The 26,562-nt window shown below is 40.1% G+C and overlaps 2 protein-coding genes and 1 long non-coding RNA gene across 3 annotated transcripts; 2 read left to right on the top strand and 1 right to left on the bottom strand.

Moving 5' to 3' along the window:
• The first annotated feature begins 2,428 nt into the window (after nucleotides 1-2,428).
• On the top strand, nucleotides 2,429-11,978 carry LOC146687043 (uncharacterized). The gene is made up of 4 exons (XR_014916272.1): nucleotides 2,429-2,464; nucleotides 3,088-3,202; nucleotides 7,851-7,975; nucleotides 11,929-11,978. It is a non-coding gene; the product is annotated as an uncharacterized LOC146687043 (long non-coding RNA).
• On the bottom strand, nucleotides 4,764-14,508 carry LOC146687044 (uncharacterized). Its single transcript, XM_085437984.1, has 3 exons — nucleotides 14,376-14,508; nucleotides 11,903-12,161; nucleotides 4,764-8,604 (listed from the first exon to the last, which is right to left on the bottom strand). Exons 2-3 carry the CDS (start codon nucleotides 12,144-12,146, stop codon nucleotides 7,619-7,621), a joined length of 1,230 nt encoding a protein of 409 aa, XP_085294110.1. The 5' UTR covers nucleotides 12,147-12,161; nucleotides 14,376-14,508; the 3' UTR covers nucleotides 4,764-7,618.
• A 5,249-nt stretch (nucleotides 14,509-19,757) lies between these two features.
• On the top strand, nucleotides 19,758-25,101 carry LOC146687045 (uncharacterized). Its single transcript, XM_085438011.1, has 3 exons — nucleotides 19,758-19,854; nucleotides 22,632-22,896; nucleotides 24,152-25,101. The coding sequence occupies exons 2-3, from the start codon at nucleotides 22,647-22,649 to the stop codon at nucleotides 24,217-24,219; spliced, it is 318 nt and encodes a 105-aa protein (XP_085294137.1). The 5' UTR covers nucleotides 19,758-19,854; nucleotides 22,632-22,646; the 3' UTR covers nucleotides 24,220-25,101.
• The last annotated feature ends 1,461 nt before the right edge of the window (nucleotides 25,102-26,562 follow it).

Below are 26,562 nucleotides of genomic sequence, written 5' to 3' on the forward strand. Positions count from 1 at the left end.
CCCAAATCTCACACAGGCACTTTTATTAACATACAGCACAGATGTACAAGAAATAAATACTCAGAAATAAATTATCAGCATTTATTAAATAATAATGCTTAGTTTTCTGTCTTCATTTATGTTGGAAGTGGTAGCAGAGCTGTACGTTTTAATTAGTTTCAAAAATCTCTCAGTCAGAATATGTCATGTCATGTTTAGGTGGAAACTAGCGAGCTAACTTCCAGTTAACTTGTAACTCCGTTAAATTTAATAACTTCTGTTTTCATGGTGTAACTTAATTGTTACACCCGGTAAAGCAGCAACGCTGATCATTTTATTAAAGATGAAAGAATTTAGACTGTTTTTAACTCTCAGTGTTCCTTTGACTTTGGGACCTGAAGGGGATGGAGTACCGCAATATGGATTTTAGGCCATATCGCCCAGCCCTAAGAGAGCCAAATTTGCGGCTCAAGTAACATTGACTACATTGATATTAGGGCTGGGCGATATGACCCAAAATTCATATCTCGATATTTTTTAGCTGCATGGCGATATAAGATATATATCTCAATATTTTTTTTAAAAAAGCCATAAGTTAAGAACAAAAAGAGAGTTCTTAGTCACACTGTGTCCCAGATGTCACACGGGCATTTTCTTTACATACAGCGTAGATGTACATGAAGAAATTACTCATAAATAAATTATCAGCATTTATTAAATAATCATGGTCCATAAATAAAAGAAAACAATGTTGTTTTTGTGCATAACAAAAAGCTCACAATTGTGCAGTCAAAATGTAAACTAATAGAAGCTGAGCATAATAACAAAGAGACAGATTTCACAGCTGCACCACGTCTCTGAACAGGTGCCATTTGTGGTCCTTATACACACACAGTACGGTAATATTACGTTGAAGCACAGTACGTATCACTCCGCGAGGCGGCTCCATCAAGCGGTGCAGCTCCTTAGCTTAGCAAAGTCATATTAAAACATTTTTTGACAGATTGCTGAGCGCTGTGCACCACATAAAATCGGTTCGCGGTCAGTAAGCACAACCAGAATTCATACATAAGGCGCACTGTCGAGTTTTGAGAAAATGAAAGGATTTTAGGCCGTGCAGCCCCTTCGGGCTGCATGTCGTTAGCGCGGTTAGCTCGCTAACGCGTTGACGCCGTCCAGCCCCACGCACGGGGCGATCCGCGGTAACTCGCTAACGGAGATTTTCCGCTTTCATCTTGTCATTGCCTGCAGGTGAAGCTATGGGGGAGGCGGAGTTGTGTTCAGTGAAGGAGAGGCGAGGCCGAGTAACGTTTCGTAGAGACAAAAGTGGACGAAAGAGAGGCAAACCTGCGGCTCCACAACGTAACATAGACTATATCGATATAAACGATATTGTCACATCTTATATCTCGTATGAAAATATATCGATATTTTTAAAAAACTCGATATATCGCCCAGCCCTAATTGATATAAACGATATTGTCACATCTCATATAAAAATATATCGATATATTTTAAAACTCAATACATCGCCCATTGTGAAGCACAGCACGTATCACTCCACAAGGCTCCTGCTTACGATGCCGTAATGCTTCGACAATCCATCAAGCGGTGCGGGTTCATAGCTTAGCAAAGTTGTACTAAAACATTTGACACATTTTCGAGCGCTGTGTACCACATAAAATCGTTTCGAGGTCAGTAAACACAACCAGAATTCAGTTGCAGCTTCTTAACGTTGCCCAACATTATACCAGTATTACCGTGAATGGTATGATATGGCCCAGCCTTAGTCCCAGGTATTTAAAACCTAGTGGGAGCTGTCCATTAAGAGGATCGTTGACCCACTTTAGGGACTACTTAAGTGAGTCAATGATCATTGACAAGCCATGGTGTGAAAAAAAAAGGCTATGGGTCATTATCATAAGAGATTTTGTGTGAAAGCATTGGGAGACCCTGGCTCAGCCCATCATGTGCCTGCTGAAATCACCTCACCGGTTTAGACATTTCTGCTCAAAGGTAGTCGTTTACCCCACATATCCACATCACAATACAACCCCTTCACACATGTGTGTGACGCGCGCGCACGCACGCACGCACACACACACACAAATGGCGAAATGTAAATTATGTAACTGGGTAAAAACAAATGTTTTTTTCTCTTTTTCTACGTTTTCAATTCCGTTGCGTGCTTTGTCTCCACACTACTTCCTGTTATTGGGGGAGCGCGGTGCGCACAGTCCCTTGGCCTTACAGATCTGCAGGTCCGCAGAGATCTGAGCAAAAGCAAATACTGAGCGAGGGGCTGTGTAAATGGATAAAAGCAAACACTGAAATAAGTTTTTGCACGCAGCAGTGAATTTTGTTCGCTAAAAGTTAGCCTTTCTTCGCTCAAAAAAAGTTTATCCTCAAAAAGCAACACTCGTGCTGGCAAATTCTTTTTACGTGCGCTCAGACGAGTGGCACAAAAATAACGCCATAGTAGACGGTGAGTAAATCTAAAAACATATCTTCGCTTTTCTTTAAAACTCCCGCCTTTGTGCTCAAGCGTTCTTTTTTACCAGTGGTTGTCGTTCATAAGTCCTGCAGGGAAAGACGTAGGATACACGTTTCGTAGAGGATCTTTTAACATGACAGTTTTACATACCTGTTATCTCAGATATCCAATAGTCTGCATTCACGGATGATTTCTTCATCGAGCTTTAGTAAGGTTTTAGATTTCATCGCCTGCTGCTAAATTCTACTGCGCCGAACAGCGATAACACCGCGTCACTTCCGTTTTTCTTCTTCTTCTTCTTCATTGTGTTTCCGGCAGGCTAGTCGGAAACTTGTACTAGCGCCCTCCCAATGATTCAAGTTAAGCACTGTCTCATTTTACATCGCGGGTCTCATAAAGATAATGATGAGATAATGGGTTTCATGTCTTGTTAGTTGTTTCCCTCCGTGCTCTGTGCGCAGGCTGCCCCACTCACCCCAGCACTGTTAGTATGCAAATCAGAGCAGAGCAAAATTATGCAGCCAATCTCTATCGTCACAATGTAACTGACAGTGAATTATTTTAATGTTTTAATTTTATATTTGTTTTAAATATTTTTTTAATTTTTCCTTTAGTTGCGAGACTTTGTTTTAAACTTGGTGTAGCGGAAGTAACGCTCAACACGGACTGTGCCTAAAGTGGGTGGACCGCAGGTTTTGACTCTTGCCACCGCCTTGAAGCTGGACTCAGGTATATAAAGAACACATGTGAAAGTATTGTGGTTAAGCTAAATGCAATTTATCAACCTACCTTTAAGGTGAAGTGCAGCTGTGAAGAACGCTACGGCAGGCGTTTAATGTGACTCTGTTAATTTGAGTTTCCATGAAATGAATGTCTTATTTTATTCATACTTTATTTTGCAAATTTATTTGAGAATTAGGCCATTTAATTAAGATAGATTTTATGTTGTTGGTTGTAAAGATCTGGATGGAGATTTTTTTTTATTCTGTATTTCTATTTTTCAGTTTTATTTTTCAAGACTTGATTTATTGCCTTTTTCTTTGTAACTTGGCCTACTTTTTAAAGTTTTGTTAATATTCACATTTCTCTCTGCCCCCTCGCCTGTCTAGAACCGGCTCAGATGGTGTTACTGATCTGACAGAAGTAAACAGTAAATCACAGTTTCATACTCCTAAAGAAACCAAGCAGTAACTGTCTGCGGATTTTGCGAAAACTTATTTGATACTCTACTGCAGTAGAGTCCGAAGATAACATGATCCTGAGAATGAGTTTGTCTTCTATGCTTTGTAAGGACCTTGAGTAAAGGTGCCCACAAATAAAGTGCAATAATAAATTATTATTATTATTATTACTACTACTACTACTACAGAGTACTGTGTGAGAAATTATTCTTAAAATAGAGATAAAGACTAACCGACTGTCACCTCTGTAACATAAAACCACTGTCTTTGAGTAAGACCTGGCTTTTTCAATGTAATTGAGATCTCTGTATCACCCTTCAAATTAATGCAGGCTATTGGTTTGGTCTTCTGAGGTGAATAAATTCTAAAATATCAGCGAATTTATTTCATACTTCTATTCTTTTTTCTGATGATCAAAACCCCAATTTTGAATATGCACAGACTCTTTTCAATCAGTGTATCATTAATTCTTTAATTTTCCAATGGACAATGAAACCAGGTCTCGTAAAGCAGACAAATTGAATTTTAAAATTAAATTTGTTCCAGCAGCCCTTTTTTACATTTCATATTTTTGATCCAAATCTAAAATTGAAATAATCAAAACAAGTACTATTTCCTTTTGATAGGCAATTCAAAATCAAATAATATATATTTGTTCTTTGATTGTCAGTTTAAAAAAAAGAAGAGCGAGTGATCCACTGATTCAGTCACTGTTACAATATGCCTGTGCTCACGTTTTGAATCCAGCAGTTTACAGGGAGCATTTAATAGTGAATAATATTTAATATTAAAAACAAACTCAGATACGTTTAATCTTCCTGAAGTTTTTTTTTCCCCAGATAGACTTTTTCTTTATTGTATGTGGATAAAAACTTGTTTGAATTTATTTGTGTTTATGTGAAGACATGATAACTATGCCATTTTCAAATTAAAAAAACATTTCAATACGTAATTTGCATTTAATACTAATGGTTCAAAGAATGTCAGGCTGAATGGTGGGCCCCCACACATTTTCACCTCACCAAATCTGACCTTCTTTGCAAAACGTTTGGACACACCTGTCTTAGAGATCACAGTTCAGAAAAAGAGTTGGTCTCAAAAAGATTTAAGGTTTTATGTAAACTTTATAAACATAACTTTTAAGTGCATATTGAAATTTAAGCCTACATCACAACATATGAATTGATAATGACTCAATATTATTTGTCTTGTGTGTGTCAATTTACAGCTTCTACTCCTGTGTAGTAAAACCTCTTTATTGAATGACAGAGAAATCTAGGCTATTAAACAAAAGCAACAAGCCAAATAAAATTCATGCTTTATTTTGTACAACAAAGCTTAGTTTAGTAAAAACGATTAAGAACTTGAATCTACAGCTGTTTTAAGCTGTTTTATATGTTTTTAGTATCACCTCTACAACTTAAAAGAATAACAAAAGTACAAATACAGACAAATGTAAAATTAGCCGGGCTTGTTTGTCCCAGTGATCACAGTGGCTATGATGTCAGAGGCTTGACCCTGGTAGGGTCTCCCAGGCAAATTGTCCCTGTGTGAGGGGCCAGCGATGAGCGATTTAGGTGACCCCTTTGAAGCAAGGAAAAACAAGGGACCAGTTCACCCTGCCCAGGACATGGATACTGGTGCCTATCCCTATGCCAGGCCTAGGGAGGAGGCTTAAGAGAGAACACCTGGTGGGCACGCCTTAACCCATGGGGCTCTTGCAGACTCCGCACCTGCAGAAAGCACTGTAGAGGGCGGGTGCAATGCATTTTGGGTCGCAGTGAAGGGCAGAGGCTCCAGGAGTTGTAACCCTGGCTCATGGTAGGAAAACTGAAGTTGACAAATAGAATGTCACCTCTCTGGTAGGACATAAATCTGAGCTAGTGCATGAGATTGAGAGGGACTGGATATAGACATAGTAAGGTTCACCTGAATGCATGGCTCAGGCGCTGGAGACGTTCCAGACTCTTCCAAACTCTAGATTCCCCATACACAGAAAGGCAACAGGCAGGGATGGGTATACTAATATCCCACCAAGTTCACTGTCTGTACAATAGGGTTTTCCCAGTGGACGAGTGTGTCTTTTCCCCTGCACCTTTGGGTCAGGGAACAGGTCCTGGTCCTGATTATAGGTGAATGACAGTTCAGAATATCCAGCTTTATTAAAGTCAGTAGGTGGGGTGCTGGAAAGTGACACATCTGGACAATTTATTTTCCTATTTTTAGACTTTAGTGTGCAATATCATGTAGACATGAACATTAGAGGGGTGTGATTTTTTGTGATGTTTTGTCACTGGACTTTTGTGCCAACCACCATGTCTGAGCATAAGTTATTCGCATAAGTGCATGTGGTACTAGGACACCCCAGGTCAAAGGTCAAGGATAGATTTTGTCAATGTTTTATTGGTGGTCTTGGACACATGAGTGAATAGAGGAACAGAGCTGCCAACTGATCACCACCTGGTGGTGAGATGGATCAAGTAGCAGTTTTCTGAGGAAGCCTGGGCACATTGAGTCTGAGTGGACCATGTTCTGCACCTTCACTGTTGAGGCACCTGCACAGAGCTATGGCTGGGAGTTGCCTGTTATGGGGTAATCCCTGTACAGATGGTGAATAACCAAGGTGAAGGGAGTTGTCAAACTGAAAGAGCTCCTGTGGTTATCCTGTGGGATTCCAAAGGAAACAGATTCCACTGGGCCAAGCAGAGTGTGGCTCTGGAAGAAGCTGAAACAAAATCTCTGGTGCAGGAGTCTGGTTAATCCATGAAACAAGACTTTTGATCTCCCTCAAAGAGATTCTGGCAAACTACCAAGTGACTCAGGAGGGCAAAGTGGTGCTGTACTCATATGGTGTATAGTATGGGTGGGGTGCTGCTGACTTGAACTGAGGAAACAAGAAATAGACAACCTGAAGGATTTTCTGAATCCCACTGACATGCTTTCTGTACATGAAGTAGAGTCTGGAAACTAGGGGGATGACTTGCCCGTAACTGGGGCTGAGGTCATTGAGGTAGTTAAACAACTCCTTGGTGGCAGGGCTGCTGGGGTGGATGAGATTCACCATGAGTTTCTCAACACTCTGAATGTTGTGGCACTTTCTTGGCTGACACACCTCTCTGCTTTTTCAATCTAAGGCTACAACTCTGACTGGAGTGGTAGCCTAAGAAGGGGGGACTGGAAGATGTGCTCCAATTACAGAGGCAACACATTATTCTGACTCCTGGAAAGATCTATGCCAGGGTACAAGAGAAATGACTGTGTTAATCGAACCACAGGTTCAGGTCCAGCTCTTTATCCTCATAGGAGCATGGGGTATCTGGCTTGTTGTCATCTGGTCTTTAAGTGATGACGTGATGAACCCTGCTTTTAGATCCTAACTGCTCCATGTTTATCAAGGCTGTTGTGTTTTTAACACGTTTTAAGGCTTTGTATCTTGTTCTATGTACACGACTTAAATAATAAAAATAATGTGGCATGCAGCCAATTGAGGTGGCTCAGACATCTGAATAGGATGCCTCCTGAGCTTTTCCTAGGTGAGGTGTTCCAACACAAAGGGGCCCAAGGGCAGACCCGGGCCACACTACAGAAATTATATATTATCGCTAACCTAGAACCTAATGCCTTGGTGTCCCCCAAATGAGCTGAAGCAGGTTGTCGGGATGAGTGATGTCTATAATTCTCTGCCTAGACTGCCCTAACATTTGGCCCTGGAAAAGTGCCATAAAAGGGATGGATGGCTGTAAAATCAGTGTTTTCCTTATACAAAAAAAGGCTAACAATTGGAATAAACAATTCAGAGAGTAGAGTTAATTACTATTCTAGACAGGATATATACCATATTGACCTGAAAATGGTATGAGCGCTTCCTTCAGGCTTTGAAGTGATTTGGTTCCTCATGAACATGTGCTCCACTATTAAACTGTTCCACCTAACAGCTTTCAAACATTATCTAAGAAGGAAGCTTTTAACAAACATGGATTTTCATGTGTCTTCTCAACTGTATCCTATAAGTGAATCTTTTCGCACAGGTGCTACAGAAATATGGCTTTTCACCTGTGTGCGTTCTCATGTGAGTTTTCAAGTTTGTCCTATCACTGTATCTTTTACCACAGAGGTTACAGGAATATGGCTTCTCACCTGTGTGAATTCTCATGTGAGTTTTCAAGTTAGTCCTATCACTGTATCTTTTTCCACAGGTGCTACAGGAATATGGCTTCTCACCAGTATGGACTCTTATATGAGATTTCAAGTTCATCAGATCACTGAACCTTTTCCCGCATGTGCTACAACAATGTGGTTTCTCACCTGTGTGACTTCTCATGTGAGTTTTTAATGCAGACAGGTAACTAAATATTTTTCCACATATGCTACAAGAATATGGCTTCTCACCTGTGTGACTTCTCATGTGAGTTTTTAACGCAGACATGTAACTAAAAATTTTTCCACAAGTGCTACAAGAATGTGGCTTCTCACCTGTGTGGACTCTCTGGTGTTTTGTCAGTTTGTATTTATATTCAAAGGTTTTTCCACAAGTGTCACATTTTAAAGACTTTTTACTTGTGTCAGTTTCACACTGACTCTCTGACACAGGACAGCCGTCTGCTGTGTTACTGTTTCTGTGATGTCCTCTCTTCTCAGGCTTTGCATTTCTTTTTGATCCTGAGTCTACATGCTCACTTTCATCCTCATCTCGACTTTCTGGTTCAGGAGAGTTGTAAGAAAGAAGCTGGTCACTGTTTGGTTCAGGTTCCTCATAAGTAGAAGTCACCATAAAGGTATCAGTCTCGACCTTCAGCACAAGCACCTGACTAGTGCAGAGTTCCTCTGGTTCCTCTTTAATCTGTGGAAGCTCTGGGTCCTCCTGGTCAAGACTCAAGTTGCCCCCCTGGTTAAAAACTTGCTGGTCATCCAGATCCTCCTCTTGCTTACAGACATGTTGTTGCAGGAAGTCTGAAGGGACAAACATAATAGAAAAAACGCATCTGATAAAAGATTATTTTCACTTTAAACATATGAAAATAATAAAACAACTCAAAATTTACATATAAACATTTCTGCCGTGTCAAAAAATTAATAAATAAATAAATAAAAATCAGTGACCAATATAACCACCCTTCTTTTCAATAACTGTCATAACCCTTCAATTCATGGAGTCTGTCAGCGTCTTAATCTGTTGATGACCAACCGCTTGTGCAGCAGCAACCACAGCATCCCAGACACTGTTCAGAGAGGTGTATTGTTTTCCCATCCTGTAAATCTCCCATTTAAGCAGGGCCCACAGGCTCTCAATAGGCTTTAGGTCCGGTGAGGAAGGGGGCCATGTCATTATTTTTTCATCCTTAAGGCTAGCCATTCAGTGGAATACTTCGATGCATGCGATTGTCCTGCATAAAATTCATGGTCTTCTTGAAAGATGCAGATTTTTCCCGTACCACTGCTTGAAGAAAGTGCCTTCTAAAAAAAAAATAAAAATCTTTGCAACAAAATGTTTGATGGTCCTGTGGTCACGCCCCAATATTTGAGCAATTTCAAAAGTGCTGCATCCCTCTGAAAGACCGTACACATTTTTTGAGTTTTAAGAGTCTTTTAAATTTCTCTTTTGGCCCATTTTGCCTGAGGAAGAGAAGCTGCCTAAAAATTATGCACACATTTCTATAAAGTGGTGACATCCTTAGACCACGCCTTCACTCATTACGCAAATAAACATCACCTGATATGCTTAAGTCCAATAAGCACTCAAGTTTATACAGCTCAAAGTTTAAAAATATGCATAAAATTATGATATGGCCAAAATACGCTGTTCAAACAATGTTTGACTGCATTGTTCTGGACAGAGATCTTGGATGTTGTTCCGGGGAGCCACTCGCCTAGCTTGAAGGTCACTGCACAGAGTGCTTCCATTACCACTGAGACCAATGTTTCAGCTTCTCAAAGCTTCTCGTTCTCCTTCATCCTGATGTTGCTATCACTTGGTATTATCTACCTTTATTACTATGGCCATTGTCCTCTGCTTGTCCACCACTACTATACCAGTTGGTTAGGACTACTATGATTATATTTAGAAATATACATTTTTGTATTTGATTAAATAGATATAAAATAGCACTTGGTGAAAATTTTATATTTATTCCAAGAGCTGCAGAACCTAAAGTTTTACACTGTCAAGATGGAGGCATATGATCACATTACAGCACGCAGTGATCAAACCCATATTTTGTTCACCACATGAAAGAGCTGTTAAGCATTTATGCACACAGTGTGAATGCTCTCCAATCCAATCAGAACAATGTCATTTGTTTAGAAAGGCTGGACAAGTTTGTAAGTGATCCAATCAGAAGTAATCTTCTTGTGCAGTGACGTTAGATGTGCACATTTAATCTGCACCTGGTAAACAGGTTCGGAGAGTGGGTTTAGCCAACTCCCATACCTCCAGTTTCTAATCAAAATGTGACGAAATCTCAACATTTAGGAAGCAGAGAAGAGTACATGCACAGAGACATTTCAGATATAATGTCAATGAAAATAAGATGCTTTGCAAACCATGTGGAGCAACACTCTTCAGTAAAAACCCAACAAACCACTTTATTGTTTAGTCAATTAAATCAACTTTAGATTTTGTCTATGAAAGTTTTATGATATTTAGTTAACTTAAACTAGACTAAAACAATTTAAATGTCTAAATTATGACCAAAACTGAATGATGTTTTACTTGAATAAAACTAACTCCAAAAAAAAAAAAAAAAGAATTTTGAACAAAAATTCAAAAGTTAAAAGATGAATTAAACAAAAAATATTTATCTACGCAACATAACATTTTATTGTTTGTTATTAAAATATTTGAATCTTGTCCTATTTTCGCTGGAATTACATTTCCTATCCTTGGAGTTTTCAAGGCAGTAACAATGTTTTTACTATGTTTACTGACAGTGTTGGTCAAGTTACTTGAAAAAAGTAGTCAGTAACTAATTACTGACTACTTCCCCAAAAAGTAATCCCGTTACTTTACTGATTACTTATTTTCAAAAGTAATTAATTACTTAGTTACTTTTTAAAAACATGATTTACAACCTGAATAGGTGATGAAGCGATAGATCTTTCAGCCCAATTCTACTTTTTCTGCATAATCCAGCATACAAAATGTAATCAAAAGGAAAAGTCTCTTTTTAAAACTTGTTTTATTAGTTTTAATCTTTTAACTTTATGCATCAAGCAAAAATTTAATTATATTCAACATTCTCTGACTGGAAAAAAAATTGTTTTAACATTTAAACCTATTTTCTGCACCTTCCAGCACATAAAAATATAATATTTTTTGTGTTTGTACTGAGTCTTTCAAATAAATGCAAGTGGTGCAGGTGTGCCGCAGCGGTCAGTGGAAGAATCCGCGAGTTTCTCTGAATTTCCCATTACGTGGTAGTGTACTGGGTGCTTTCTTGGAAGTTTATGGGGTTTTTTCGCTGTAAAAAGAAGTTTTCTTCCCACGCAGTGCAAAGCGTACGCTAATGTTTTTGTCACTTTTTAGTAAGTAAGGTCAGTACTTCCACGTTTCAAACGCTGCATGCTCATACTCTCTCCTGCACTCGATATATTATCCATTGTTGATCTGCACACAGCTGTTGCCACAAACGTCACACTCGCTTACGTCATTGTCATGAGACACTCTTGCAAAAAATAAATAAATAAATAAATCACGGTTATAGTAACGCAGTAACGCAGCGTGCTTACGGTAAAGTAACAGTAATCTAATTACCTTTTTTGCAATAGTAATCCCTTACTTGATTACTTGAAAAAGTAATCGGATTATAGTAACGTGTTATTGCCCATCTCTGTTTACTGAGCACAAACATCTAACTGGGAATAAATTAAGTTCCATTTTATGTTATTTTTGGGTTGTACCATTATTTACATTCTCAAGATTGTTTCTTTCTAAACTTTTAGCAACATTTGTGGGTAAATATAAAGAATTTAAAAATGATTCAGCTTCAGTAAGCAAAGAATTGTATTCAGTTTGGACAAAATGCTGCATTAAAATCTAGTCTCACCTCTTCAGTCTAAGAATTTAAGTCAGTTTATCAGCTGACTGATAGAAAGTATAGAGTTAGCTTAGGAAAGGTATAATAATAGAGGTATAATGATACTTGCATTTGGCTCTTAAATTCATCCTCTACCTCTAAAAGTAAAAGTAATTTGGTGTCTCGTTTGGAATCCTACACGAGTCATATTTGTTTTTACTAAGAATATTACATGCCTTTGTCATGTTTTTCACATTTCCAGATTGTATCCAGTAGTCTGAGCCGCTCTTCCCCAGTCCAGACGATGATTCCTTCAGCCTCCTGCTTCACTACAAGCGAGTCTACATCCTGAGTGGTGGAGACTTCCTCCTGTTCCTCTTTAATCTGTGGGAGCTCTGGGCTCTGCTTGTTCAGACTGGAATTTCTCTCCTGGTTACAGACCTGCTGGTCATCCAGACCCTCCTCTTCCTCACACTTCATGTTGTTGTGGGAGGTCTTGAGGGACAAACGGACACAACAAAAAGGTTACTAATGAGATGACAGGGAAACACAAATGTGACAAATGTTTTGAGACAAAATATGAAAACGATAAATAAAGTGGAGGAATGATAAGATTGTTTTTTTATAAATATTTGCGAGATACATCTTACAGGGTTTTTGTATTAACGAGTACTGCAACAGCAGTGAAAAGCTTTCAGCTGCAATATTCTCATTTGGATTTATCTTCACATTATTAGCTCAGTCAGTGTGCACAACTGAAAAGACAGTTCATTTAAGTTCTGCCATGTTTCATCAAATACCAGTATTACTGAGGAACAGCAAAATGTGCAGGTCCACTGTAAACACTTATGGTGAGGACTCTGTCAAGAGTAACATAATAGAGAAAGTTTTGGTGCTCTACTCAAAGCTTTGAGGCATCTACCCGTGCCAATTACACACTCTTTTTGACAACATATCCCATATCGCTTATGTGGTACATGTGGGTTCTCTCCGGGTACTCCAGCTTCCTCCCATATTTCAAAGGCATGCAGTTAGTGGGGTTAGGTTAATTGGTGACTGGTTGCCCATAGGCAAGAATCTGAGTAAGAATGGTTGTCTGTCTCTGTGTGTTAGCCCTGCATCAGGTTGGCGACCTGTCCAGGGTGTACCAAGCTTCCTGCACTACGACAGCTGAGATAGGTTCCAGACATAATCCCACTCTCCGATAACAGACATCAGTGCATTGATGTCTGTTGTGGTGATGAGAGAGCTGAGCGTAAAAGCAAAGCCATCAGTTTATGGTCCCACCCTCACCTACGCATCCATCTCCACATTAGTCGCTCATGAGCTCTGGGTAATGACACATCACATTACAGAGAATAACTTCCTCCCAGAGTAACAAAAACTGTAATTTAATGACATCCGGAATCCGTTTCTGACCTTGGTCAGACACCTGGGGCTGAAGCCATGCACATCTCCACAAACACATAAGAGATACACAACAGGTTACTGCTGTTATGTGGTTGTTTTTTCACCATCAGTGGTGTCATTTTTAGTAATATATTATTTTTATTGCTGTTATGACTACTGTCAAAATAAATTTCTCTTCAAATTCACATTGTAATATAAGATAGCATATCATAATAGGTATATAAGATATAATATAATCTATACAAATTTACATAAATGACATTGCATAAATTTATATTACATATTATAGTCTAAGGAGCTTGGAAAGAAAAGTGTCTGGACTTCTTTAAGTTGCTTGAAGACGTTTCACCTCTCATCCGAGAAGCTTCATCAGTTCTAGGGTCAAATGGTGGAGAGTTCCAGATTTAAGCCCTGTGGCAGTAACCCTCGAGAGGGACAAAAAGACCCCCTAAGATCCTCTACCTAATCACATAACATATTACATATTATACAACACATTGGGTAAATTCCCTGCTTATAGAGTCTAGGGGAAACCAGCAAGTGCCATTAACTGGTCTAGACTGGTTGCTCTTAATGATCTGTTACTCTATATTTTTCACATGTTTGTACAGGATATTGTATTTGATTTAATTGTTATGTGCTTATGTGGTACATGTTTTTTGAGTTTTGCTGCCATGATGCCAGGACTCTCTTTGAAATGAGATTTTTTACCTGGATAAATAAAGGACTATTAAATATAAGTATAGATGTATACGTATACAGCATTATAATTTATTGAATACATAACAGAAACATTGCTGAAATGGCGAATATTGAACCCCTTGTTAACCTCGTTTATAAGAACCCAGCTGCGGGTTTTGTAGTCCATCTCTTGCACAGTCTGGAGTCACTGCAGCTCTCTGAACTGTGCTTCTCTTTTAAAGTGCTTATTAATTCCCATTCACACCTTTAATCGGCCTCGTTACGCTTTCCTTCAAGGTCGAGGAAAAGTAGCTAGAATAAGGAGACATAATAGGAGGTATTTCAGGACTATCTGGACCTGCCCCACTTTCTCTGTACGTATCTTTGATTTAAACGTGTAAAGCCGCCTTTTTACTAGTCACGCCCCTCCCGTGTCTCACTGAACTTCGGGCTGAAAGGTTTTCATTAAAAAGAGAGCGAGAGAAACTTGTGTTATTCCTATTATAAACAGCTCGTAGCTCCTTGCTGGTTTGAGATCTGAGCCTGCAAACTGAGCTCTGATCAGGGTCCTACAGGAGTCGTATTCCCGCGTTAGCTCATTGACGCCGTTTTACACACCTGTGTGACTTTATCTCGGATATCCAACAGTCTGCTGATCTCTTCACTGATGTCTTTTCAATTTCTGAGATTTCTTCGGCTGCAGTTCGTCTCTCCTTAAACTCTCGGACACTGAAGACGCTGCTAAATAGTAAGAGTCACGTCACTTCCGCTTTCCTTCTTCTATTGCATTTACAGCAGACTAGACCCATCAAAGGTGTGTTGCTGCCCTCCTTACACAAAAAAGTCCTGTATTTTTGTGCTTCAAAGCTCTTTTCGACAGCAACCTTTTTTCACGGCGGAAAAAGGATAAACTGCATGTATCATTTCAAATTCTCAAAGACTGCTGGCATCGCTACCAGAACACTGTTAAAGAGGCAAAAAGGGAATATTTTGCAAATATTATTTCTTCCAACTGTCATAACCCACGTGTGTTATTTAGGACCATTGACACTGTTCTTAATACTCCTTTGAATGTCTGTTTGGAAGTTTCTCCTGAGATTTGCAATGATTTTCTGCAGCAAGAGTCCTGACAGGGACTAGAAAGAGAGAGCATATTTCTCCTGTTTTGGCTTCCCTTCATTGGCTTCCTGTTAAATCCAGAATTGAATTCAAAATCCTGCTCCTCACATACAAGGTCTTAAATAATCAGGCCCCATCTTATCTTAATGACCTTGTAGTACCATATCACCCTATTAGAGCGCTCCGCTCTCGCTCTGCAGGCCTACTTGTTGTTCCTAGAGTATTTAAAAGTAGAATGGGAGGGAGAGCCTTCAGTTTTCAGGCCCCTCTTCTGTGGAACCAGCTTCCAGTTTGGATTCGGGAGACAGACACTATCTCTACTTTTAAGATTAGGCTTAAAACTTTCCTTTTTTCTAAAGCATATAGTTAGGGCTGGACCAGGTGACCCTGAATCCTCCCTTTGTTATGCTGCAATAGATGTAGGCTGCCGGGGGATTCCCATGATGCATTGAGTTTTTCCTTTCCAGTCACCTTTCTCACTCACTATGTATTAATAGACCTCTCTGCATTGAATCATATCTGTTATTAACCTCTGTCTCTCTTCCACAGCATGTCTTTATCCTGTCTTCCTTCTCTCACCCCAACCGGTCGCAGCAGATGGCCGCCCCTCCCTGAGCCTGGTTCTGCCGGAGGTTTCTTCCTGTTAAAAGGGAGTTTTTCCTTCCCACTGTCGCCAAAGTGCTTGCTCATAGGGGGTCATATGATTGTTGGGTTTTTCTCTGTATCTATGAAGCGCCTTGAGGCGACTTTTGTTGTGATTTGGCGCTATATAAATAAAATTGAATTGAATTGAATTGAATTTCTGAACTTTTTTATTGAAAAGGTTGTCACCATCAGGGCTCTTATCACAGCTCCTGACTCTGACCCCTCTGTCTCTGTCCCTTGCGCTGCTGTTTTCACTCAGTTTGAGCTTGTGACGCTCTCCTCTTTAGAGGATGTGGTTCGCCATATTAAGCCCACAGGTTCCCCACGGGATCCTGTCCCTCCACAATTCTTTAAAGAAATTTTTCCTAGTATACAACAGTATGTCCTTGACATTATTAACAGCAGTCTGTCTTCTGGTGTGGTTCCTGCAAATTTCAAACATGCAGTAGTACAGCCACTGCTTAAGAAACCTGGCCTTGATCACACAGTTTTAGCAAACTATAGGCCTATTTCCAAGCTGCCTTTAGTCTCCAAGGTTTTAGAGAAAATTGTTTTTAGTCAACTGAAAGATTTTCTAGATGAAAATGGAATCTTTGAGGTTTTTCAGTCAGGTTTTAAAACCCTTCACAGCACAGAATCTGCATTACTAAGGGTTTTTAATGACATCCTTCTGGCATGTGATTCTGGTAACCATGTTGTTCTTGTCTTGCTTGACCTAACTGCTGCCTTTGACACAGTAGACCACAATATTTTAATTTCTCGATTACATGATGTAGTGGGTATTGGTGGCACTGCACTCAATTGGTTTAGGTCTTATTTGTCAGATAGAACTTTCTCTGTCAGCCTTCTCGGTTACGAATCGTCTTCTGCTCCTCTGTCATGTGGTGTCCCACAGGGCTCAATTTTAGGGCCACTGCTCTTTTCTCTGTATCTACTGCCTCTGGGTTCTATCCTTAGAAGGCATGGGATCTCATTTCACTGTTATGCCGATGACTGCCAAATTTATTTGACACTAAAACGCAAGGATGCCATCTCCATAAAACCTCTCTTGACATGTCTAGATGACATTAAAGCTTGGTTGGCTCGAAACTTTTTAAATTTTAATAAAAAGAAAACAGAAGTGTTGGTGTTTGGACCCAGTGGTCCCTGTGAGTCCTCCTCTGTTGTTTTAGGATCCCTGGAAGTCTATTTTAAATCTGTTGTTACTGACCTTGGTTTTAAGTTGGACAGTGATTTTAAATTGGACAACCAAATCAGAGCAGTGGTGAAGTCCAGTTTTTATCATTTAAGGCGACTGGCAAGACTAAAATCTTTTCTTTCGAGGCAGCACCTTGAAACAGTGATCCATGCTTTTATTTCTTCCCGCCTGGACTACTGTAACTCACTTTATGTGGGGGTCAGTCAGTCATTGCTCTCACGTCTGCAGCTGGTTCAAAATGCGGCTGCACGACTCCTAACAGGAACTCGAAAAAGAGCATATAACCCCCGTGCTGGCCTCTCTGCACTGGCTGCCTGTGTCTTTTAGAGTTAATTTTAAAATTCTTATGTTTGTTTTTAAATGCCTACACAGTCTTGCCCCGCCTTACCTCTCTGAGCTTCTTCATCCCCACATACCCTGTCGGTCTCTCAGGTCAGCTGACCAGCTGCTCCTGGAGGTACCGAGATCCAGGAGGAAGCTCAGAGGGGACAGGGCCTTCTCTATTGTGGCTCCAAAATTATGGAATAATTTGCCCATGCATGTTAGAGAGGCCCCTTCACTGTCCACTTTTAAATCACGTCTTAAAACCCACTTTTATTCCTTGGCTTTTAACCTCAGTGAGACTTAGTTTCTTTTTTTAATGCAGTAGTTATTTAATTAATGATTTCACTCTTCTTTTATTTGTTTTTTATTTATATCTCATGTAATTTTATTTTACAGTTCCAATGTACAGCACTTTGTGTCAGCTGTGGTTGTTTTAAAGTGCTTTATAAATAAAGTTGATGATGATGATGATGATGACGGCAGCATATAGAATAAATCCAATAAAAAGGATATATAGAACATAGGACGTACTAAATTGACTTTTGCTACGGTGTTTGAGTGTAATTATGACTAAAAAAATGCACATTTGCCTTTTTGCGGCATATTTTAGTAGAAATGTTATATGTTATGTTTTATGACACAGTGCACTTTATTATAATGTAACCTTTATTATAAAGGACTTGTCCTAAATACATGGCAAATTGTCAAATGTATGGACAAACTAAGGTGCAATGCTTTACCTTCCTCTCCATCCCTGTTAGCAGGATGAAGGCAACCTCTTGTGTTGTGCATTCTTGGTTTTCAAATTTCAGTTGTTAACCTCAGTGTAAAAGCTTCACTGTGCCTTCGGCAGCTTCAACATCATCAGTAAAGAGAGATTTAAATATGTGTAATATCACACTGTGTCAATTTGTTCACCGGAGTCACAAGCTGTAACACTGATGCTGCGTTAAGGGACCATGGGAAAGATGGGAGAGACAAGTGTCCTCTACAAAAGCCCTAAAACCCTTCACTGATGAAAACTGTGGATTAACTTCAACCCAGAAAGTTCAGGAAATCAAAAATCAACTTTAGGTGTCAAATGAATAAATGTGGAAAGCCATTAACTCTCCTGGGGTTTGAGCTTTGATGCAGCTTTAGTGTAAGCCATGGATTTACTGGTCAATCTATGGTTCCACCCTCACCTAAGGTCATGAGCTCTGTGTAGTGACTGAAAGAATGGGATCACAGATACAAGCAGTGTAAATGACTTTTCTCCAAAGGGTGGCTAGTTTCTTCCATAGTGATAAGGTGAGGAGTTTGATCATGTGGTGAGAACTAGTACAGTTGTAAATAAAATACTACATTTTTAATTGGAAATCAAAAAGCTCACTATGCATAAATGACTATATTAATTTTCATTGAGAACACATCATATTAGAGAGAATAACTTCCTTCCGGACAATAAACTGTAACCTGACGCTCTGGTCACGTCTATCGCGTTCGGTGTGGACGTCTATTGGGAAATCTGAAATCGGAGCCTCTTTCACAGAGTTCTGCCGGAGGTTTCTTCCTGTTAAAAGAGAGTTTTTCCTTCCCACTGTCGCCAAAGTGCTTGCTCATAGGGGGTCATATGATTGTTGGGTTTTTCTCTGTATCTACTGTACAATATAAAGCGCCTTGAGGTGACTTTTGTTGTAATTTGGCGCTATATAAATGAAATTGAATTGAATCGAATTGAATCCAGTATTCCCTGTTACAACCTTTCTCCTCAGTCTGCTGAGTATCTTTGTCAACAGCAGCTGAGTGTGAGAATGGATTATGCACTCTGATAACAAGTGCAGCAACATTTTGCAATGCTCACAAAGTTTCTCCCTAAAGATTTTCACTTAAATGAAAAGTCTTTCCCTTTTGACCATCTCTGAATCGAGGAGGGGGGCCTGAGGGTACATCTTTCGCCATCTTGCAATGCTGTGATTGCAGCCATTCCCCAACTCTCTGTGAATGGTACTCATGGCCATTGATCAGTGGGCTTTGATCAAGGGTTGGTGATCAATGGTCATGAGAATTTGCATAATCATGATGAAGGAACTGACCTCCCAGTCCGTTGTTCCTACAGCGGATCCAGTCATTATGCAAATGTACTGTTTATAAGATTAGGAAAACCTGCAGTCAGCTGAGACTGAAGAAGTCACTTGGATGAGCGACGAAACGTTTCTCCCACTGAAAACGATACGTCCAGATGAACAAAATCAACCTTTGAAGATTTACCTAAGTGGATGTTTGAGAATGCATCAAGACGTAAAAAGCTAATAAAATGGTAAAAAAGGACTTCCTGCGGATACTTTTTGTCCTTACTCGTCTGCAGCTCCGTCAGCATGTGTAAAATGCTCTTGTTTCAGTTGCTCTAATTTTAGTTTCTGCTAAAGAGGGGATCATGTTCAGCTCAGCTTGTTTGATTTTATTTCAAACTGATACTGAAGTGTGTACTTAAATCGATAGAAAGCAGAGTTTCACTGGTCTGGCCCACTCAAGATTAAAATTTGGTTTATGTGATTGACGACTTAAAATGAGTTTGAGATCTCTGTCATTCACTATTCCTTTAAGTCAGTGCTCAATGTGAATCATTAGGGGGCGCTAGTACGCCTTTCAGTCCAATCTGCCAGAAAAGCAATAGAAGAAGAAAAAAACGGACGTGACGCGATGTTTTGGCTGTTCGGTGCAGTATCTGAGAGACTTGGTACTGCAGGCGAAGAAATCTCAAATATTAATAAGCTATGATTGAGGAGGACCAGCTGTGAGCGCATACTGCTGGATATCCGAAACAAACAGGTATGTAAACACGATCGACTACAAAACGTGCGTCTTACTTCAATAATATTTGACACAATACTAGACGTGCAACGGGAAGTAGTGTGAAGGCAAAGCACGGAAACGGAAAAGAAAAGGGGAAAAAAGAACATTTGTGCACAGTTACATAATTTACATTTCACCATTAAAGTGTGTGTGTTTACACACACTTAAAGTGTTCAGTGTATTGCAGGGATGGGCAACTCCAGGCCTCGAGTGCCGGTGTCCTGGAGGTTTTAGATGTGTCCATGATACATCACAGCTGATTTAAAGGGCTAAATGACTCCTCAGCATTTCTTGAAGTTCTCCAGAGGTCTGGTAATGAACTAATCATTTGATTCAGGTGTGTTAACCCAGGGTGGGATCTAAAACCTGCAGGACACCGGCACTCGAGGCCTGGAGTTGCCTACCCTTGGTGTATTGTATGCACTCTAAACGACCATCTTTGAACAGGTGATTTCAAGTCACATGATGAGCTGAGGCAGGGTGTCACAATGGTTTGACACAAAATCTCTTATGATATTGACCCTCTTTTCACACCTTTGTTGTGTGATGAGAGACATAAGGGGCAACTCCCACCAGGTTTTAAATTCCTGGAACTATCCACCATTTGGCTTTAGAATTTTAAAAAAAAGTGTATCGGATAGGAGGTGAAACATGCAATCTAGCTACTTTCTTTCCAAGCGCCTTAGACGACTGTTACCTGAATGACTGAATGATATATTGTTAAGAGTTTTTCTTCCCCACTGTTGCCAAAGTGGTTGCTTAACATTTGATTGTTGGTGTGTTCTTTGTATTATTGTAGGGTCTTTATCTTACAATAAAAAGTGCCTTTAGGCAACTGTTGTTGTGGTTTGGTGGTATATGAATAAAATTGAATTTAATTAAAAATTAAATTGATTTGAATTGAACGGCAACAATTAAAGAAGAAAAGGAGTATAAATAAAGGCAAGCAGCTAAACAATAAGAATGGAATAGACAATTAAAATTTATCAATAAAAAAGACGGCTATGGGACAGGAGCTTGGTACATGTTTGTCATGATTTTAGAGAGCAGCGATGGCACAGAATAATCCTCGTGGTGGTTCACTGGGGGTGAATACTGGCCGGATTAACAGTTTTTCTGTGCTAAGAGCAGCAACTTGTATATTTTTTCTGTGTTCGTGGAGGTGTGCGTGTCTTCAGCCCTGGGTGTCTGAACCAAACCAAGATAGGTCAGAAATGTGTTCCAAATGTTATTAAATAATGGTACATTGATTCTATGGAATTGGTGAAAGAAAATGAAAATATTGCAGAACTAAATCTCGTCAAAAATCACATGAAGTGACCCACTACCCCCCCCCCCCCCCCCCCGCCCCCACCTTCCACAACTAAAGAAATGAAGAGAGGAGGGAAATCCTTCAGACACAAAGGACCATGATCTTTTTATATTTACAGCTTAGTTATTACAAATGCCTCATTATCATTCCTTTTTTTAAATCTGTGTGTTCCACATAATCTGACCCTCTTGGCTTGCTTCCAAGAGAGTTTTTGCAGTATACTTCCACAGTCCTTTTTCCTTTTTCCCTTTAGGGCTGTTCGATATAACGATATATATCGGATGACGATATTAAAAACGTCTATGTTTCATTTTACGCTATCGTTTGTTTCGTGGTGTCACAAAATAAACTGTTTACGGCAACATTTTTTTCATTATATTGATGGTCACAGTAGTGGCTATATTAATTTTTTAAAGTTCTCTCTTTCTTTAAAGTTCTCTTTATATTTGATATAACCACACTACAGACAGAGAAGCAGTTGTTGTTGTTTTTTTGCCTTGTCCTTAGCAACAATGACGGTAAAACCACCATGTGTCCGCGTGTTTATTTTCCACATAAACCTTTCACAATAAAGCTCAAGATCCTGTTGAGACTTTTCAAAATAAACTGAATCACGTGAAAGAGCAGATTATTTACGGATGAGAAGCAAAAAAGAGCCGCCAGGTGCTAAAAAATAAACCTTAGACTCAAACGTTAGAACAGGCTTTTCCCCGCAGCACGCCGTGTAAGAAATACTCACAAAGAAAACGGCGACCGTTACAACTTATGTCTAAAAATGTATCGTTTCAATTAAAACACTCGACTCCAGGTACGAGACGCCCAGCTGGAAACACTTCATGCAAGTCGAGCTGCCCGAGATTCACAGAATTTATAGAAAATGTTAAATTTTTGTGATTTATATCGTTCCCAGGACGATGGATGTCTTAATATCGGGATATGAGATTTTGGTCATATCGCACAGCCCTAATCCCATAATCAAAAAAGTTAAACACATTCACTTCTTGCTACTTTTCAAGAACCCTGTATCAAGTTACATTGTGTTACCATCTGTTCTTATGTATTGTTTTACTGCTGTCCTATTATTATTATTTTTTCTTCAATAATGGTTGAAAAATTGTTACCATTTGCTTTAATATAAATTTTAATTCATGTAATTACTGTTTTATTTCAGTATACAACAGTGAAAATCAAACTGCCTTAAATGAAGCTGGCATCAGCAATTGAATGTTGTGCACTCTGAACTTTGTCAGTAAAAATGTGATAACTCGAGTCACTCACACAGGTGCTCTTAAACATTTGTCCAATTTGTACACTCCAAATTTCACTCACATATGTGAGCAACATGCTCTCAGTGTACAGACTTGCTAGAATATATTTGCTCAGATGTGCCTTCCTGTCATCATATTAGTAACCTTCTTGTTATGTCCCCTTATCCTTTAAGATCCCCTACAGCAATATGAAGTGTGAGGAAGAGGAGAGTCTGAATGACCCGGAGATCTATAACCAGGAGTGGAACTTTGGTCTGAGCGAGGATGGTCCACAACTTCCACAGATTAAAGAGGAACAGGAGGAAGTCTGCACCAGTCAGGATGTAGTACAGGTTGTAGTGAAGCAGGAGTCTGAAGAAATCTTCGCCTGGACTGGGAAAGAGCGATTCAGAGTGCTGGATAACATCTGGAAACACGAGGAAGACTTGCACTGCACAGGTATATAAAACTTAATAGTTGTTGGGGGCGTTTTTCTCTGTGCACAGACACACTCTACCTCTCCTTTTATTCTTCAACAAAAAACATGTATGGTGCTTTTTGAATTTGCTTAACTTGCTGAACAGAATCAACTTTTGGGAACCAGGTGCAGAACGACTCTTTGCTGAACAGAAGAGTGTTCTGGATTCTTTGTGGTCATGAGGCTATCACAAGACAGCAGTTCTCTTGTCCGTATTGCCAAAGCTTGAGAGCCCAACCAGTCAACCCTAAGATGGCTGATTTGCATCCTTCTTAGCTCAGATTGCATAAACCAACATTTTTTGATATCTCGGCCAGGGTTGTTATCTCTGCCCTGTGGATGAACATAAAGGCCACGACACAGTCTCAGCTGCAGCAGAAAGGACTGAGAGGCAGAGAGAGCTGGAGGTGAGTCGACAAAACATCAGCAGAGAATCCAGGACAGAGAGAAAGATGTGAAGCTGCTTCAACAGGAGGTGGAGGCCATCAATCAGTCTGCTGATCAAACAGTGGAGCACAGTGAGAAGATCTTCACTGAGCTGATCCATCTCATCCAGAAAAGAAGCTCTGATGTGAAGCAGCAGATCAGATCCCAGCAGGAAACTGAAGTGAGTCGAGTCAAAGAGCTTCAGGAGAAGCTGGAGCAGGAGATCACTGAGCTGAAGAGGAAAGATGCTGAGCTGAAGCAGCTCTCACACACAGAGGATCACATCCAGTTTCTACACAACTACCCCTCACTGTCAGCACTCAGTGAGTCTACAGACTCATCCAGCATCAATATCCGTCCTCTGAGCTACTTTGAGGATGTGACAGCAGCTGTGTCAGAGGTCAGAGATAAACTACAGGACATTCTGAGAGAGGAATGGACAAACATCTCACTGACAGTCACTGAAGTGGAAGCCCACAGCTTGTTGGCCTTATTGTAATAACACTGCACTTCGTAGATCAGTGTGTCAACCTCAAGGTGCTGACAAAGGAGCAAAAATCTACTTGGATTAAGTCTAATAATCACTGTTGGCATTGTGGGTGGCACCACCGGGCCAGTGTTGGTTAAACCTCCTAGGACCTGGCATCCACATATATGGACATCACATTTTGGGTTATTTAGACCAGAATACTATCTAAATCCACTTGAACCCCTAACTGTACACATTTTCCTGTTTAGAAGCAAAGTTACCTTCTACTATGTAGGCAAAATAAAATTGATTTATTTTTTATTGTCTTTCTTTTTCTTTAGATTCGTGGCAGATATGTAACCAGGAGAGGAACTCCAGACCAGGAGGACAAAGATCCTTCACAAACTAAAGACGAACAGGAGGAATTGTCCATCAGTCAGGAAGGAAAGCAGCTTTCACTGAAGAAGGAAGCCAAAGATACCATCATCTCGACCAGGCAGGAGCTGGGCATCAAGTGGAACACTGAAGTAAAGTTGCACATACCGTATTTTCACAACCATAAGGCGCACTTAAAAGTCTTAGATTTTCTTCAAAAAGTGCGGCGCGCCCTATAGCGCAGTGCGCCCTGTGTGTTGTAAGGAGGACGTAGTAGAGAACACCATGAGAACGCTAAAGGGTGAAGTGTGTGCGTTGACTTTATCGCACATACCTGTGTAAAAGAACAGGTATGTGCGTTATGCAGGACATCGTTGTTTTAACAACCCTGAAAATGGCAAAGAGACACGCTTACGAAGCACAGTTTAAACTGAAGGCCATCAGCTACGCGGAGGAACATGGAAATCGAGCAGCGGCGAGAGAATTTAAGATTAATGAATCGATGGTTCGCAAGTGGAGGAAGCTGGAAAACAAGCTCCGGCAGGTCAAGAAGACGCAGCTGAGTTTCCGCGGACATAAGGCGATCATCGAGCAAAGAACGAGCGGGAGAAGCGTTTCGACGGTCACCATTCGGCTAAAAGCAGTTTCACTTTCACTTTTTATGAAACGGTGCCATTTTTCCATCCGGACCAGGACTACGGTAGCGCAGCAACTTCCAGCGGATTATAAGGAAAAGCTGGCCATCTTCCGCTCCTACTGCAGCAAACACATCGGCGACAAACACATCCAGCGATGGATGACCGATGGAGACCACAGTTTCACCAAGAGTGGAAGGCAGCGCCGGGCGAGTTACGCCACAATTTGCCAATGGATTGTAGATGCTTGGGCTAACATGTCTGCTGGCACTGTTGTTCGAGCTTTCGCGTAAGCCGGCATCATTTCCGAGGAGCCGCACGGCACGGAAAGTGACTCTGACAGTGAAGACAGTGAACCTGGCATGTTTGATGGAGATTTAGCGCAGCTGTTCAATTCAGACACAGAGGATGAGGACTTCGATGGGTTTGATGATAAAAATGTGAGTACCAAACTTTGTTTTGCTCTTGCTTTATTTTTAAATATGCACACTTGTATGCTTGTATGTTGTTGATGATGACGATTACTGGTAATAAAAATGTGAGTAAGGTACCGAACTCAGGTTTGCTCCCGCTTTATTTTTAAATACGCATACGGTACTTGTATGCGCCCTATGATCCAGTGCGCCTTATGTGTGTGTTAAATACAGTAATGGCACACATAACTGAGACTGCGCCTTTTAGCACAGTGCGTCTTATGGTCGTGAAAATACGGTAATATGTATGCAAAGCTGTAATGGATGGATTTCTTACTACAAAACTGAATAAAACTCATGTTGGGTCCTATTCAGACCTCAGAGATATGTTATAGGGGCACATGAAGAATCTAAAGACCAACTGCAATAAGCAGCATTAATGCATCTGTTTTGTAAACTTTTTAAATATATTGACAATTTAAAATTAATTTAAAATTGACAATTTTCCCTATTAGTGCCGAATGTTTAATTTGAAAATAAATTATCGATTTTAAACTAAGCTTTTCACAAACCACACAACACTATGATAGGTGTGTCCCTGTGCCACGTTTCTGGGTCTTCCTGTCTTACCCTTTGGATTCCAGCACAAGGCCTGTGTAGTGATGTTATTGGTGGACTTCCTGAGGGTGTGGCCAGCTGTTGATGAATATCTGCAATATACACAGGGTTGTGTTTGTCTTGCTACATGTTTATGAAATATAGAGAAGTGTAAGTTTTTAAAATGCCCGGCTTGGTGGATGCTCTAATCTCTCTTTAGCTCTTGAGCTCAAGAAAGGTCAGAAGACGGTTCCAGACAATAACTTAACGCCCACTCATATCCTGGGCCATGTGACCTCAGTAAATCACATGATAGGGTGGGGCAAGGTCTCTCGATGTCTTTCTGAAAGTGCTGTAACAAGGTTTAAGAATTTAATTCACCCACTGTTGTTATCCTTAATGCCCTGTACCAACGCAGAGCAGCTCCCTGAATGCTACTCCAACAGAGGTCGATTATCTTGTTAATAATTTTACCTCCTCACTACGTACGACTCTGGATACTGTAGCTCATGTGACAAGAGAAGAATCAGAAGTACCTGACTCTGTAGTATAACTCTCAAATACGCACCTTAAAGCAGGTAACAAATACATGTGTACTGAGTTTTTGTAACCTTGTAAATCAAAATATGTGAAAATTTGGTGTGTGTGTGGTAAAAAGAAAAAAGATTTGTGTTTGTTGTAGCTCAGAATTCTTTGCCAGCTAAATCCGTATATATATATTTCTGCACTACG

Source organism: Copadichromis virginalis, linkage group LG18, assembly GCF_057382275.1.
Source record: "Copadichromis virginalis isolate Kocher_CV1m ecotype Utaka linkage group LG18, C_Virginalis_male_GT1.1, whole genome shotgun sequence".
Classification (NCBI taxonomy): Eukaryota; Metazoa; Chordata; class Actinopteri; order Cichliformes; family Cichlidae; genus Copadichromis; species Copadichromis virginalis.

Coding starts and splice junctions, on each gene's coding strand:
- LOC146687045 (XM_085438011.1), top strand. CDS start 22,647: ATGAAGTGTGAGGAAGAGGAGAGTCTGAATGACCCGGAGATCTATAAC. Junction 22,897..24,151: donor GGAAGACTTGCACTGCACAG/GTATATAAAACT, acceptor CTTTTTCTTTAG/ATTCGTGGCAGATATGTAAC.
- LOC146687044 (XM_085437984.1), bottom strand. CDS start 12,146: ATGAAGTGTGAGGAAGAGGAGGGTCTGGATGACCAGCAGGTCTGTAAC. Junction 8,605..11,902: donor ATGTGAAAAACATGACAAAG/GCATGTAATATT, acceptor TTGTCCCTTCAG/ACTTCCTGCAACAACATGTC.